At 43.2% G+C, this 17,316-nt stretch overlaps 1 protein-coding gene across 8 annotated transcripts in view; it reads left to right on the plus strand.

Annotated features, from left to right (window-relative positions):
* The first annotated feature begins 14,527 nt into the window (after positions 1–14,527).
* Positions 14,528–17,316, plus strand: part of tspoap1 (TSPO associated protein 1) — an 82,380-nt gene continuing 79,591 nt past the window's right edge. For all 8 annotated transcript variants that reach the window (XM_035911458.2, XM_087847137.1, XM_087847140.1 and 5 more), the window contains exons 1-2: positions 14,528–14,704; positions 15,449–16,485. In XM_035911458.2, coding sequence (XP_035767351.2) covers positions 15,595–16,485 — 891 coding nt within the window. In that variant the 5' untranslated portion in view covers positions 14,528–14,704; positions 15,449–15,594. The remainder of the gene's footprint in view (positions 14,705–15,448; positions 16,486–17,316) is intronic.

A 17,316-nucleotide genomic window follows, 5' to 3' on the forward strand; every position in this document is an offset into this window, starting at 1 on the left:
CAGTGCTACGTGTTTTAGGTCTTTCATCTCCTTAACCCTGCTTGACTATAAGTACCTGGATTCAGTGATAGAGATTACGTAAAACAATAAATACCAGAGCATTGTATGTTAATAGTCAAAGGCCCTGTACCTGTCTATGCTTAAAAGAACCAGGAGGGGCAAAAAAAAAGACAAAGACAATGAAAGCTAACCCTTCACTGGTACCCCCGCATCTCCAGTTTCAGGTAGTGCTCTCAGAAGGTGTGGTCCTACTCATCCCTGCACACACTTGCAGAGAGGGACAAGGCTGTGGCTTAGGTCCTGTGTGTGTGTGTAGGACTCTCCCACACAGAGGTGCTCTAAAACAGGAGAGCTGTGGGATTTTGAGGCAATTATTCCCACTGAAAGCTGATGACTGACAAATAAGTGAAAGCATAAGGCAAAGCACTCTGTACCTTCTTGTATGCATGATGGTAAAAACAAGCCTGTTTGTTTGCTACAAAGGCATAACTTATGTGCAGTGTGGAACTTAGATGAATGTTCTGGGTAAAGATTATGTAAAAGCTTATTTTTTCTTTTTTCCCCCACAAATTACTGCCTACCTTCCTTAATCTAATATCTAACACTCCAAGTGAGTTGGCTAAGGTGACTCTGTGATTATATTTTGGATACAGAAAATATTTTGTAACTACTTCTGTTATATGATATTGACAAGGAAATGCCTGGAGCCTCTGAATCATAGAGCAGGTTAACAAATTACTGCCAAAGACTAATTCCTTCCTGAGGTGCAGAGAAACGTGTTGGCTGTTCATAGCCTTTGTCTGTGATTTCAAGGACTAATTCAGGGCTCCTTCCTTGAGTGGCACCCAAAACAGTGGCTTAGCAAAAATATAAGGATTAAGTTACACCAGGCTAACTTTCCAAACCTCTCGGAGACGACAAAGAAACAATCACCATACACACAGAGCAAGTCTACATATTTTGAGGTGACCGACTGCTCTGTCTTGAAAATCTATTGTTGGCAACTTTTTCTTTTCCATATATGGTGGGAAGCAAACAAATATGAATATGACAATGAAAGAGTTAAAAGTTAGTCACTTCTACACAGAACCACATTTTTAAATGCATTAAGTTTAAGTTAAGAAAGGGTCATTTGCTAGCAAAAAGCAGCTAATATTTTACATCCAGCTCAAAGGCGCACTGTCTTTCATTTGAAGTCAAGTTTCTGGGGAGATAAATATTCACTCATATCTTGCTAATATTTTCGGTCTTTTTTTGCTTTTTTCCTGTAAATTAATGTTAGGTTAAATTAAGGTTTTCAGAGTCTAATTGCATGCGTGCAAACTGTTTTTAACATGGGTGAAAAACCATAATTTAAAATGCTATTTTTAGTTGTTGTCATCATCATGCGTGAAAAATTGCGGTAGCAACTAAACTCATGGAGCTAATGTTTTATTCCTTTGTATTTTATTATGGAATGCAATCATCTTAAATTAGTTAGGGGACAGAAAAGATACCTTATTTCAATTTTCTATTCATGCCACAATTTTCTGTGGACAGTACAAACATCTGATGCAAAATCTCTGCACACCTGAATGAGTGGCAGCTGGAGGAGGAGGAAAAAAACTTAAAACAAAGAAAATGCCCCCATGCTTTCTGGCTAACTGCTGGTATATTTATTAAGTTGTAAAGATGCAGTTGTGGAAAAGAAAATTTACACAAGACTCTATGTAGTCCTATGCAAAACAAAGTTCAACCCATGATTTTTATAGTTTGTAGAACTTAATTAGTCTCTCTTTGTCAAATCTTTGAAGCGAAATTTTGGCCCACTCTTCTTTCATAGCATCTTTCCGGGTCATTGAGGTTTGGGGGCATTTGTTTATCCACAGTTCTTTTAATACTTTGGTATGCAGAGAAGCTCATAGTCAACTCAATGACTGCAAGGTGGCCAGAACCTGTGGCTGCAAAACAAGCCCAAATCATTACCCTTCCACAGTTGAGGTGACTGTGCAGTGTAATTTCAACATCCAGTAAGAACTAATACGATCAATCTGACTGGATCATCAGTATGACAATATTAATCTCAACTCACGTATAAGTTTAAAACTATTTCATAAACCAAAACATGGCATTTGTCAGAAGTAGAAATACCAAGTCTTTATGTATTAGAATATATGTAGCAAAAAATAACAAATGGAGTAGGTTTAATCACTTTATTCAATAAGTTGGACAGTGGATTAAAACTGTAAAGTTGAAGGATTTAAACAAATAGAATCTGCTGAAAGACAGTAAAATGCTCCTTTCCAGTTGAGGGCAGATATTGTGTCTTTGTAACTATGAGTGATCATTTCAAGTAGCCATGTGATTGACTATTGACTGGGCACAGATCTAAAATAGTTACCAAATAAAACAATACGACAGTGGTCTACATTAAATCATTGATGTTTAGCGATTTGTAATCTGCACAGATGCGTTATTTAAAGCTAAAAGGGTTAGACTATAACAATATTAGGAGCAATTGATGGAGTCTGCAGACATGTTATACTAAACAATATCTGTTTACTGGAGGAAGAGACTCCACCCTCTTCAGTCTCATTACCAGTTAGAAGACAGAACATAAAACATAAGGGGGAGTAACTGATGCTCCCAGGATGCTGAGAAATGTCTAAAAGAAGTAGGAGAACGTTTTTTTCTCATAGCTTTTCATTACTGCAGTCAGTGTTAAGGATTAAAAAAATAATGACACTGTATTATTTTTAAATGCTTAATATTATCATGTTCCATATCCATTGCGTTATGCTTTTATGCAGCACACAGTATACAGGTGACATGTTTTTTAACACATTTTTGGGAATTTGCATAAAATATAAAGGGGAAGTTGGAAGAGCACAACCTGATCTGTTTGATCTATGACCTTCACTACAAGTCAGAAATCCCCCAGGATTTGCCAGCACTTTGAAAAAGAATCCCTTTGTTAACTAGGTGACTATTATTTCCTTTATAATGGTTTTTCCCTTTTATATTGTTAATGTGAAAGACGGATTTTTTGTGGGATCAGCTTACATTAGATTTACGGAAGCATGAAATTAAAAATTAGGTTCCAATGTTTTTTCTATAGCTCGGTTGAAGGCCATTGTGTGATACCTCCATGGGCTGTTTTCCAGCATGGACAGGCCAACTTTCATTTAACTTCCTACCGTAATTGTACTTGATACTGCTGTAAGTCTAACTTTAATTTTTGGGGTTTTTTTGTTTTTCAAAACATTACATCTCCTCACCTTTCCAACAAAGAAGGATGGAAAAAGTATGCAAAAAGAATGATTGATTTACTGATATTAATAACCGTATAAAGCCTTTCAGTTGCTGCAAGTTGCTGCATGCTATAAGGTGCTATAAGGTGGCTTTTTAAAGCCATATGTCACGGCTGGCGGGGTGAGCCGTGTGGTGTGGAGGAAACGGAGGACCCAAAATGCAGACAGCCGATATGATGATTTGAGTGAGGGTTTAATTTACAGTGTACAAATAACAGAACTGAGGGCAGGACAGAACATAAACCTAAACTGGGTGAGCTAAATAACAAACTGGATCATACAAATGGGGTGGGAGGCAGAGAGACACAGACGAGGAACAGACACCATGAAACACAGACGAGGAACAGACACCATGAAACACAGACGAGCCGACAATGAACACAGACCGACACCCACTATAAATACACACACCAGGTAATCAGGAAATGGCACACAGGAGGGGACACAGCTGGAACTAATGGACATAACGAGACACAACCCTACAAAGTAAAACAGGAAACACACAGACTGTTTTACATAACAACACGAGGACATGAACAGAGCACCGAGGGAGACGCAGGTAGGGAAGATAAACACAACCAAACACCAACAACCAATACAAGATCAGAAATAAACTAGAAAGTGATAATCATCAACTGAAAGCGCTGGGTCACCGACCCAGGACCATGACAGTACCCCCCCTCCAAGGGCTGGCTCCAGACAGCCCAAAACAAAAACAGACGACCAACCCAGGGCGGGCGGCGGGGGGTCCAGGACGGAGGGACCACAACCAAACAAAAAACAAGCTCCAGTGGGCCAAACGAATTGTCCAAAACACATCACACACTGGAGTTCCCGAACAGGGTCCCAAAACAAAGTTCAGGAGGCCGGCCCGGAGGCTGACAACTCAGGTCCAAAAGCCGACCACGCGGGAGGCAGCGGCGGCGAAGTGGAAACAGTTCAGGCGGCCGACCGTGCGGACAGCAACGGCGGCGACGGGGAAACAGTTCAGGCGGCCGACCGTGCGGACAGCAACGGCGGCGACGGGGAAACAGTTCAGGCGGCCGACCGTGCGGACAGCAACGGCGGCGACGGGGAAACAGGTCAGGCGGCCGACCGTGCGGACAGCAACGGCGGCGGCGACACAAGTCCGGAGGCCGGCCGCGCGGAAGGTAGCGGCGGCGTTTGGGAGGACGTCCATATCGACGATGACGCCCAACAAGCGGCCTGGCAGATGACCGCCGATGTCGAGGCGGCAGTTTGGGAGGTGGCGTGGCCCCTGCAGCACCAGACGAGGCGGAAGCTGAGGCTGGACCAGACGAGGCGGAAGCTGAGGCTGGACCAGACGAGGCGGAAGCTGAGGCTGGACCAGACGAGGCGGAAGCTGAGGCTGGACCAGACGAGGCGGAAGCTGAGGCTGGACCAGACGAGGCGGAAGCTGAGGCTGGACCAGGCGAAGCTGATGCAGAGGCTGGACCAGGCGACGATGAAGCCGGAGCTGGACCAGGCGACGGCGTGGGTGAAGCTGAGGCTGCAGCTGGCGAGGATGAAGCCACGGAGGCTGCAGCTGGCGAGGATGAAGCCACGGAGGCTGCAGCTGGCGAGGATGAAGCCACGGAGGCTGCAGCTGGCGAGGATGAAGCCACGGAGGCTGCAGCTGGCGAGGATGAAGCCACGGAGGCTGCAGCTGGCGAGGATGAAGACACGGCTGCTGCAGCTGGCGAGGATGAAGACACGGCTGCTGCCGGCGGTGTGGATGAAGCTGCTGTTGCTGCCGGCGGCGTGGATGGAGCGGCAGCCGGCGAGGACGTTGAGGCTGCAGCTGGCGGCTGGACGGGCTCCTCGGGCCCTCCAGCTGACGAGGCAGAAGACTGGACGGGCTCCCCGGGCCCTCCAGCTGACGAGGCAGGAAGCTGGCTGGGTTCTCCTGAACCTCCAGCTGACGAGTCTTGGGGCTGGACGGGCTCCTCGGGCCCTCCAGCTGACGAGTCTTGGGGCTGGACGGGCTCCTCGGGCCCTCCAGCTGACGAGTCTTGGGGCTGGACGGGCTCCTCGGGCCCTCCAGCGGACGGGTCTTGGGGCTGGACGGGCTCCTCGGGCCCTCCAGCGGACGGGACAGGAGGCTGGACGGGCTCCTCGGGCCCTCCAGCGGACGGGACAGGAGGCTGGACGGGCTCCTCGGGCCCTCCAGCGGACGGGTCTTGGGGCTGGACGGGCTCCTCGGGCCCTCCAGCGGACGGGTCTTGGGGCTGGACGGGCTCCTCGGGCCCTCCAGCGGACGGGTCTTGGGGCTGGACGGGCTCCTCGGGCCCTCCAGCGGACGGGTCTTGAGGCTGGACGGGCTCCTCGGGCCCTCCAGCGGACGGGACAGGAGGCTGGACGGGCTCCTCGGGCCCTCCAGCGGACGGGACAGGAGGCTGGACGGGCTCCTCGGGCCCTCTAGCGAGAACAGTCTCAGGACCAGCGGGCACAGGGGCCCCTGGCGGGCGCAGAACAGAACCAGCAGGCGCGGGGACCTCTGGCGGGCGCAGAACAGAACCAGCAGGCGCGGGGACCTCTGGCGGGCGCAGAACAGAACCAGCAGGCGCGGGGACCTCTGGCGGGCGCAGAACAGAACCAGCAGGCGCACGGGCCGCTGGCAAACACAAGGCTGACTGCAGCTGCACCGAGCATTGACTCAGCTCAGGCAGCGACAGCCGGGTGCAGTCCTCAGCTGGCTTCTTTACCTCCAGGGGTCCAGAGTCTGCTGGGGGCTGAAACCCAGCCTCTGGGGAGGCCCTGGAGTGCATCTCAGTCTCACAACTGGCCAGCTCTTGAGGAACGTTTGCAGGATTGTGTGGTTTGTCTCTCTGCAAAAAATACTTAGAAAAAGAGTCCAAAACGGGGGGCACAGACGCAGCCTCCCGTACAGAGGGAGTCGGTGAAGATGGCATAGATGACTGGGCTAGTGGGGATACCAGGGGCCGAGCTGAATGCTGCTGTGCAGCTAAACGAGCTTGCGGCTGTGCAGCTAAACGAGCTTGCGGCTGTGCAGCTAAACGAGCTTGCGGCTGTGCAGCTAAACGAGCTTGCGGCTGTGCAGCAGGCTCAAAAAACACAGCCCCGGTATAAACCGTCACAAGTTCTGGTGAAACAGAAAGAGTGTCTTGTCCACTCACCACAGCCGGCCGCTCAGAAATCCCCAGGTCCGACTGTGGCGAGGAGCGTCGGCAGCGTGAGCGCCGTTTCCCCCTTGAAGGCTGGGTTGACGGGCCGGGCAGAACATCCTCTGTCGGAAGTGAAGCATGAGTTGCAGGGTGGGTGGTAGCAGCCGGGGGGTGAAGACGGAGCTCGTTCAGAATGAAATTCTGTGCGAGCGGGTGAAGTGAGTCCAGTAGCCAGGAGTGAGCAAAGATTAAGTGCTGTAGCCTGGCTTCTACAGCGCGGTGAAATTCCTCCCCCTCATGTTCCAGCCACAGGTTAACTAACCTTGAAACGGAGTCAATCACCCCCTCCCGAAACTCCTGGGAAGGTGCGGATGCTGCTGGGTCCATGTTTGGTCGGCTCGTACTGTCACGGCTGGCGGGGTGAGCCGTGTGGTGTGGAGGAAACGGAGGACCCAAAATGCAGACAGTCGATATGATGATTTGAGTGAGGGTTTAATTTACAGTGTACAAATAACAGAACTGAGGGCAGGACAGAACATAAACCTAAACTGGGTGAGCTAAATAACAAACCGGATCATACAAATGGGGTGGGAGGCAGAGAGACACAGACGAGGAACAGACACCATGAAACACAGACGAGAAACAGACACCATGAAACACAGACGAGCCGACAATGAACACAGACCGACACCCACTATAAATACACACACCAGGTAATCAGGAAATGGCACACAGGAGGGGACACAGCTGGAACTAATGGACATAACGAGACACAACCCTACAAAGTAAAACAGGAAACACACAGACTGTTTTACATAACAACACGAGCACATGAACAGAGCACCGAGGGAGACGCAGGTAGGGAAGATAAACACAACCAAACACCAACAACCAATACAAGATCAGAAATAAACTAGAAAGTGATAATCATCAACTGAAAGCGCTGGGTCACCGACCCAGGACCATGACACCATACATAATTTGTTGAAATGCTGCCATCATATTCAACTGCTAAAGTAAGACAGTGAGCCAGCATGCACTAGGTTAAGTATGGAGTTCCATGGGGCTCCATGCTAGGACCAAGTCTATTTACATTATACATGCTTCCCTCAGGCAGTATTATTCAAAGGCATTGTATACATTTTTGTTGCTATGCAGATGACACCCAGCTTTGTCTATCCATGAAGCCAGATGACACGCACCAGTTAGTTAAACTGCAATAATGTCTTAAAGACATAATGACTTGGATGACCTCTAATTTTCTGCTTCTAAATTCAGATAAAACTGAGGTTACTGTACTCTGCCCTTCAAATTTAGAAACATAGCATCTAACCAGATTCCTAACCAGGAATTATTTTTGACCAGGATATGTCCTTCATTGTGCATACCAAACAAATACGTACGACTGCAGCTTGCATTTGCGCAGTATCTCTAAAATTAAAAACATAATTTTTAGAGCTGCACTGAATTCATGATATACTGAATAATGAATTCATTATTATCAGGTTGTCCTAAAAAACTCCTCAAAAGCCTTCAGTTGATCCAAAATGCTGCAGGGAGCTGCACTGACAGAGATTAAAAAACAGAACATAGTTCTCTAATATTAGCTTCTATTTATTGTCTCCTTATTAAACCCAGAGTCAAATTTAAAATCCTTCTTATCACATACAAAGTCTTGAATAATTAGGCACCATCTTGCCATTAAGGCTTCATAGTATCATATCATGCCAATAGAGCACTTTGCTCTCTGACTGTTGGTTTACTTTTGTTTCCTAGGGTATTTAAAGGCAGAGCCTTCGGGCCCCTCTTCTGTGGAACCAGTTTCCAGTTTGGATTTGGGAGCCTGACAACCTCTCTACTTTTAACATTAGACTTATAAGTTTACTTTTTGATAAAGCATATAGTTAGGGCTGAAGCAGGTGACCCTGAACCCTTAGAGTGTAAAAGTCCTAGGTTGCTAGGGGCTTCCCACGATGCACTGTATTTCTTCTTCACTCACCTTTTTAATTATTAATCATTGGCACTCTTCCATAACTCATCTTCTGTCCTGTCTCCCCATGGCAGATAGCTGCCTAAGCCTAATTCTGCTAGAGGTTTCTTCCTGTTAAAATTTAGTTTTTTCTTTCCACTTACACCAAGTGCTTTCTCCTAGGGAATTTCTGACATTTGCGCCTTCAGGGAACTGTTGTTGTGATTTGACACTATATAAATTGAATTGAATTGAATCGAATTGAACTATAATTGGCCAATGAGGTTGAAGATTTCTCTAAAAATGAAGTTATAGTAAAAGCCTTCAACAGCTTCTTTGGAAGAAATGAGACAGAGAGTGCTACATAGAGTTTTACACTTTTCTGTATTCACATACAAAATGAACAAGAAATTGATGTGATGTGTAAAGTAAACCACATCAAAACACTTAAAATGATGTGTGAATCATTATGGAAGATAAACAAATTTAAAATAAAAGAATCATCATAAAAGAATCAGCCATTCAAGTTGACATACTGTATTCAACTGGCCTTTCCTCATTTAAAAAGATTGATTATTGTGAAAACGGCACTCCAGCTGGTTCATTTGTGATGAATTTTGTCTCTCTTTTTTTAAATGATAAGATAGATATTCATCTAGCCATATTCCTTTGAACTCGGTATATGTGCGACTCGGATTCAGAACCGTTGCGCAGTGAGCTGTGTGCACATCTAAGCTACAGTTTACAGAGAAAGAATGAAAAGAGGAAACAAAGGTACTACAAACAAAAGGCCTTATAAAAGAGAAGGTTCTAGGAAGCACAGTCACTTCACCTATCAGTGAAAATTTCCAAGCAGAAACACACCATGTAAGCAAATGTACCTTCAGCTGGGAATTAAGTTTCTGGAAAACATACCTTTTTAGCCTGTTGATGACTTGGTGAGGGCAGCAGTTATACATATTATTTGTGTCCGATTGAGTCTGATTTATGTTAGAAGTAGGGCATATATAGATCAGGTCTATTTATGTTGGCAGGTTGGAACAATAGATGTCATAACATACAAAGAGCTTACAGAGAAATGACATCCAACCTTTTGGGGTTATGCCTTTGTAATATGGGGTCATGACGTTGAGTTTTCACAAAGGTATTGATTATGTAAGGGATTTTTTTTAACCCCTTGGGTATAAATGTAAGGTTAGAATACAAAAACACTCAAGTGGATCTTGAAAACTGATAGCATTCAGTGTCCCAGAGGTGGAGAAAACATGGTTAGTTAGCTTACTGGCAATTACTTGATGCGGGCTGTCCTCTATTGTCTCCAATTGTGTGAATCCCTCTTTTAGAATCAAATAAAACTGTAATCCAAGGGCGTAGATTTGGTTTTGGCATTGGTGGGGACGGATGATTCAGCCATCAAACCCTGCCCTGTTTCTTTTTTTCCCTTTTTGTCTTTGCTTCTTGATAAAAAAAAAAAAAAGAAGTAAATATACTTGCCTACATATGCTATTCTACCTGCTTTTAAACCATTTAAATTACAATTCAGTTTTATATGTGAATTATATAATGTTAAATTACTATTAAACAAATGACTAAGTATTTTAGACTTTAGTTCACTTCAGCCATATTTCATATAAATCAGGTATCATACAAAAATAAAAACAGCTTCAAATACAGTCATGACAATAAAAGAATATGACTTTAAGGACTTAACAGCATTACTTCAGTTATAGTACACCAACATCTCTTATAGCACTAAGGGAACACTGAATGACCTGGTGGGTTTTTGTCCATAAAACTACTCGTCTAAGATTACCACAAAGTAAAAGATCTCTCAGCAACATTATAGGCACTATTGCCCCGATCAAATCAGTGAGCTGGGATTTTTTTTATTCCAAACATGAACTACTGTTACAGCAACAGACATGGACTACTGGTGCCCCACACAACAACTCAATGTCCACTGTGTGAAGGAGCCAAACACATGCCTGCTCCTCTCATTAATCTATAGCACCAAAACATCAGTCAGTCACCTGTGACCTCGCCTCTTCATCTCTGTCTGAGCTACAACATGGCAGAGCTGCCTCTGTCACCTGATAAATAACAGTGAGACATTCCAAATACATGCAGTCACACATGTGCTTCAAATACAGTCATGAACCAACAAGTCATCATCCAGTTTCACCTGTGATCTTGTGTCACCATTACTCTCTGAGCTTTGTGTTGGTTCTTCTGTCACCTGACAAATAGGACATACATGACAATAAGAATAAAATGTGTAGCTGCTTCAGTGTTTCTGTCAATGTGTGCAGATCTTGACTCATCAGTAATGTTTGTAGGGTGAGTGCATTTTAAAACTGTGTTAACTGCACTACAAGGTGGAATATTTGGACAATCATGACTACCTCATGACATTTTGTCTTAAAAATTAACCCTATGAATATGTCAGCACCATTAGGATGAAATTATTGTGTCACCAACATTTTAATGTTAGACGTATAATTTTAACAGCTTCTGTAAACTAATATCCTGGCTTGCTCGAGGCTGCCGTTTTCTCCGACAGTTTCAATCAAAATCAGAAATGCTGCTCTGAGACTGAGAGAACTAATAGTGCTGCCTGTTGTGCAGTTAGTTTCCAAAACACGTTATTCATGGTCACATACAGTTTTAGACTGATGTGGGCCAAAGCCTGGCATAGCCTGTAACGTTATTATGACGGACACATTTTATGAGTGAACTTGGCTTTAAGTGACTTTCTTATATCCAGGTTCTTCCGTTTTGCTGCCGTCCTCCTCTCCTCCTGGCAGCGCAGGCTTGCCGCTGCTAAAACTAAACAGAGCTCCCTGAAAGCCTCAGCCAATCACATTGGCCATATTTGTCACATGAGGTAGGACTCCAGTAGAGGACGTAATTTAACTCTTTCTGCACCGCTGGGCGAATGAGACGTTGACAGATCGTTTATTTTTCTTTCTATCGGGTAGTTTTTCTTTACTCGAAGATCTCAAATTATTGGTGGGGACAATTCAATAACCGCTGAATATTGGTGGGGACACGTCCCTCCCGTCCATGCCAAATCTACGCCCTTGCTGTAATCTGTGTCCATGTACAACATATAGGTTCAATGACAAATTCGATATCACATGTTTGCTTAAAGGATGTTGCTAACAAAACACTGTCATAAGATTATGTAACCTTGAGGATATTAAGTTAACCAATAACAGTAAGGAAATGCCAACTTTCCCTTAAATGCCCTATTTCTCATAGAGATACTGCTGCATGATGTCAGTGATGAATGATACGCTCGGAGGCATGATTCACAATAAAACAAAAAAGGCGACTCAAATATTTTGAAAAACAGGTGTATGCTAGTTCTGCATGTGACTTGAGTCAGTTGTTTTGTGTAAATGAAAACTGTTTGCAGTTGTTTTACTCCAATAATTATTGTTTGAATAAAAACTCTAATGTTGAATCAGTGTCACATTTTGTCAGCAAAGACTGACTGCGAAAAGGTGAATCAGAGTGAAACGCATATAGGTCTACTGATAAGAAAGAAGGAATCAAGTAGCTAAGAACTCAAATCTTTGCAAAATTACTATATAAAAATAAATTTCTTGCAGACTTATCAGAATGTGTACCGGTAGTTTTACAGAAAGATATACAGAAGGCACATACATGTCTTAGTATTCAAAAATATTACTGAGATAACTGCCAGAACATACTGTTCCCTCGTTTATCGCGGGAGTTACGTTCTAAAAATAACCCGCGATAGGTGAAATCCGCTAAGTAGCCGACTTTATTTTTTACAATTATGCAAAACGTTTCGTCAACATTGTTGTGTTTGTTGGGGAGAAAACTTGCAAACATACAGTACAGCACTTCAGAGTCACACTAGTAGCGATCGAAGATTTATGTAAATTTGACAAGCTGAATGCATTCTGTACTGTACAGGAGACACGGCACGAGATTGATTGACAATGGTTTACAGCCGATCAGGACGCAGAACACAATGCGCTGTTAAAAAAAGAGAAAATAAAAAGCGAAACACCGAGGCCGCGAAAGGTGACCCGCGTTATAGCGAGGAACCACTGAATATGAAAACATGGGCATAGGCTTCAGGTGAGTACAGGAGAAACAGGGCTGATACGATACAAGCATGCAGAAAGCATGTCCAGAAATCTGGTAATACTGTACAAATCACAACTAAGAGATATGTTTGGAATTATCATCACCTTAGAGGTAAAAGATAATTAAAGGAGTTGCAGTAGCTTATAGTTGGATGGCAGCAGTAGATATGATTTCTCTGTCTGTGTATCAGTTTCTGCCTCTTCCCAACAGTCTGCCACACGTGATCAGACAGAGATGGGAATGAAAGAGGGAGCGGCTCAAGGACACCCTGATAACGCATGCTGAGGCTCTCTCTTTCTGTCTGTCTCTGTATCGTTCATCTTCAAACCATTAGAAATCCTGTCAGTTGCTGAGCTTTCATTAGTGATGATTTAAAATAAATAAATAAATAGTGTAGCTCTCTGCTGATACAAACGCCAAACAGTAGAAAGTGTCTGATGGATTCCGGTAACATGACATTGTAAAGGTATGTACATACCTTTGAGGATTTACAATATCAGTACCTTTGCCAAATAATGAAACTCCAGGAAGCATTTTATCAAGGTCCAGCAGATCATTTTAAACAGTGCATTCCTGGTGATTATATTATGCTGACACTGGTTTGGTTGCAAAGGTGGGAGGATAATAATAATCACAGGAATCACAGGCTATTTTCAGGCATTTTTGTTTCTTTCTCTTTTCTTTTCAGACAATATTTCATGGCATGTAAAAGTGTAATCAAACTTATTCTAATGGCCTATGAACTGTTTTTACATAATATTACTTGTTTCTCTCTAAAAAGTAGTAGTGAAAGTGTGTAATTAGATAAAATGTTAATCTCAGCTGTTACTAAATAACGATACGTTATCTGCACCTTCTCCTTTGATTTCCACCCACCCACTCTCTCCCTGTCCATAACTGCAGCAGAGCTATCCAGTGCTGCTATTCCACACCTGTCCACTAGTCATTCCCCTTAGTTCTCGGTGTGGCAGTGGTACAGTTAATTGAGTGTAGAGCTTTTCAGTCTGTCCTTCCCTTCATGTGAAAGTTTTTTTAAAGTCATGTGAGCCTGTCACGTCTCAGCGAGCTTGGCTTTGAACTTTGATTTCGTGAGATTTATTTTTAGCCCAGCCTGCTGTGACTTGGGTCTGCCTTCCTTTTCCTCTTTCCTGTTTGCCAGCGATCATGAACAGTGACACAAGAGAAGGTTTGTCAGTATGTTTACACACGTATTCACACACTACCGATGCTTCTCCTTCATTAAAAGTCTCGCTGGCGTTTGCTCGATACCTAGTTGCTGAGTCTGAAGCAGCTAAATAAATATTAATTAAAAAAACTCTGTTTAAACTTGTCCTGCATCTGAAAATTACTTTTGCATTTAGCATGTTGTTAGATGGATGAAGACACTCTGGTTGTATAAAATCACACGACATAGTTACACTGATTATAATTGTGTTTTGCTCTTGACGTTAGTAAATCACAGAGTCATATCAGATGCTTTGCAATGGGAAGATAACTAAAATAATGACCCCCATTTATAATAATAACAACAACAACAACAACAACTATTATTATTATTATTATTATTATTATTATTAATAATAATAATAATAATAATAATAATAATAATAATAATAATAATAATAATAATAATACATAGAAAATTGGCGGATTTACATCACACTAGCACTGTGTAACCACTAGTGGTCCTTCATCTCCCACAAGTAGAGAGAAGGACGGCTCAGACTCCATGGTTTGTTGCCTTCAATATCAGTAGGTAATACTCCATATTTGAGAGGAGGGCGAATAAAAACAAACACTTCAAATGAACCCATGAACTACTCAAATCTTTACATAAAATACAGAAATATAAGAAACTGAAGCCATATAAAAACAACTGAAATCTATCCAACCTTGAAAAATTACCAATCTCATATGTCATGAAGCGTTGACATGGTGAGAAAGGACGTGAAGTACGTGAAAGCAGCATTGCTCCTGGCCGGGCCAGCAGGATGACGCTGGACAGAGGCTGAGTGTGACACTGGTGTCTGTCACATAAACAAACCCCTTCTTGCATGGCTCTGTGGACCTTTAACAACTAACGTAGGCGGTATTAGTGTTATTACACAGCTAATTTGAATGCTGACAGAAATACTTTAGTCAAAAGAAGATGTCCCCATTGATGAAAAGTTCATTATAGTAGTTGAGTCTGCTGAGAGGTGAGTTTGAGACAAGTTATGGCTAAAAAACAAACAAACCTTAAGCTAACACAGGCTAACAGGACGTAGTAGCCAGAAGTGTTTTTTTCGTTTTTTTCCCTTTTGCCTTGTTTTGTTTTTTCCGACTCCAGGATGCTAGAGAGTGTTACTCACATTACAGAATAGCGTAATAGAGTTTAGCGTCACCTATTTGAGGGCATGACAGTAACATGCTAAACCAAGATTAAGCTAGTTAATTAGCTCGAATTAGCAGAGTCCCCATCCTCCGTGTAATACGAACCGTACTCTCGCGTCCATATGGGAACCGCTAAGTTGAGCTAGTGATGGGCAAAACGGGTTTCAGTAACGGCAGCTAAGACAGATCTTTTTTTGCATCATATCACTTGTTGCATCCTCAGCTTAATGTTTGACTGCTGTTACATGCACTCCATTGTTCGTACCTTGTTCTGTGTTTGTTAAAATGTTTGAGTTCATCCAGGCAACGTTAGATTAAAAACTAATTATTGAGTGCCATATTTATTCTAGGTAAATTTGAAATCTCTGTCCGAACATAACGCAGTCAGCTACCATCACAATGTCCTTTCCTGGTTGCACAAAGATGTTCAGTCTTTCTTTCTCCCTTCATAACAAAACCCTCCCTAAGAAACGATCAATTTCTTAATAATCTAAAAACACTACATTACCTTCATCCTTAACCTTCATCTGTCTTTTTTTTTTTTCAATTTCTCTTATCCCCCCCTCTAGTGACCTTATGTTATTTGCATGCTGAATTTCTAACCCACCAAACCCATCATTCACCTGCATGGCCACTCAGTTCTGATACTTAGCCAATTCTTTAGAAGTGAGAACTGTTTGCCCTTCCATGCATGTTGTGCTGTGAATGAGGCATCATGACTGAAGACAAGGATAACCCTGTGGTACTGTCATCTATGAAACCATGCCAGGACCTGTCGGGCTGTGGACAAGACCTAGAGAGCCTGCGTGCTGACTGGGAAGTGGCAAAATCGAGAACACGACAGGCTCATGAAGTGCTCAGTGCGGAGCTTAGATGGCTACGAGAAGAAGCAGAGAGAGAGCAGCAAAGAGCTGTGAGGGAGCTGACAGCCAGGCGAGGAGACCAAAAGGACAGAAACTATAACAGACACAGGTATCTTCTGGCTAAAAAGGTGGACACTGAAAGCAGTAAATGGCACGGTAGCGTTGACTCCACACGGAAAAAGGCTTTTTGTTTTTGCAGCAGACAGACGTATACAAAGCTGGAGCACTTACTGCTAACTCTGTATACGAAGATAAACGGTGAGCAGGCAGCTTATAAATTGCATCACAGGCAGAAATTTGAGCTAGAAAAGGCCATCTTCCTTTGCCACCTGCTAGAAGCTCATGGAAGACTGTTGCAGGGGGCACAGAAAGCAGCACCCCTCAGGCATGTTTTCAAAAGCCTGTCAAGGAAGCCATCTCAGGAAGACAGCAGTAAATACTGTCAGACGACCCCCCTCCTAACCCCCCAGAGGAGCTTGCTACAGAGACCCCATAGCACCTCCCACTCACCAAAAAGCAAAATCAAACTAGATCAGTGGAAGCAGCCTTCAGAGAGGAACTTATGTGCAGCTGACCGCTGTGCCACTCCTACAGTCTTGGACACCTGTCAGAACAGATCTCCGAATATTTGCCACTCTCTCAACACTCCCCATGCAGGCTGGGACGACCAGCCGTTGTCCTGCACTGAGTCTTCTAGATCTGAGGAGTCCTCGCCGTCCAAATGTATGAAAAGAAACATGGAGGTGAGCAACTTCATATTTCCAGGTTAACCTATCCATGTTTGTTTTGTGTTTTTTTTAAACAAGAGGTAAATAAAAAACCCACCACATAAAAAAAGTGATAAAGTTAAAAACATTTATCATCTTGTTATAATGCAGCAGTCTTCTAGTTCCTGGCAGTTATGACTTTTTTTATGGTTGGCATTCAGTATGTTAGTAGAAACTTTTCTATATGAAAATATTTTCTGTCCTTGGTGTCCTCAGTCCATGCTTACTAGTCGTCCTGACTGTCTTTACTTGGACAGTGCTGCATATCTTTGCCTGATCCTGCTCCTGTTGGATCTCATGAGTCAAAAGCTGCACACATGCCTTCCATAAGCATCATGATGCTTTAGAATCATGTGACCACACATGGAAAAACAATTCAATAGTACTTAAATCTGTAACCTGGCTAAGCAACATGAATCTAGTATGGATGGCTTTGTCATTTCCAAGTCAACTTTGTTGTCATATACTGACATGGAAACAGCATATATGCTGATCTCAAAGTCATTGTACAAAATATTTTACATACAGTACATACAACAGTGTGACTTGTAGTGCGGAATGGTCTCAAGTATCATGATCATCAGATCAGTTTACTTAACAGCCACAGGTGTTAATTATAACAAAGTTTCTCTGACTTTATGCGGTGCTCATTTAACTATTATCTGTAATAATTAAATAAAAAATATATTAAAGGAGAAATATGCTCATTTTTAAGCTCCATATATTATTCTTATTTATCTTATATGTAGGAGTTAAAACCTCTTCATCTCCCCCTTATTGTGATGATGGGGATTTGTGTGGCCTAGT

This window comes from Neolamprologus brichardi, chromosome 10 (genome assembly GCF_056152115.1).
Source record: "Neolamprologus brichardi isolate AB-2024 chromosome 10, ASM5615211v1, whole genome shotgun sequence".
Taxonomy (NCBI): Eukaryota; Metazoa; Chordata; class Actinopteri; order Cichliformes; family Cichlidae; genus Neolamprologus; species Neolamprologus brichardi.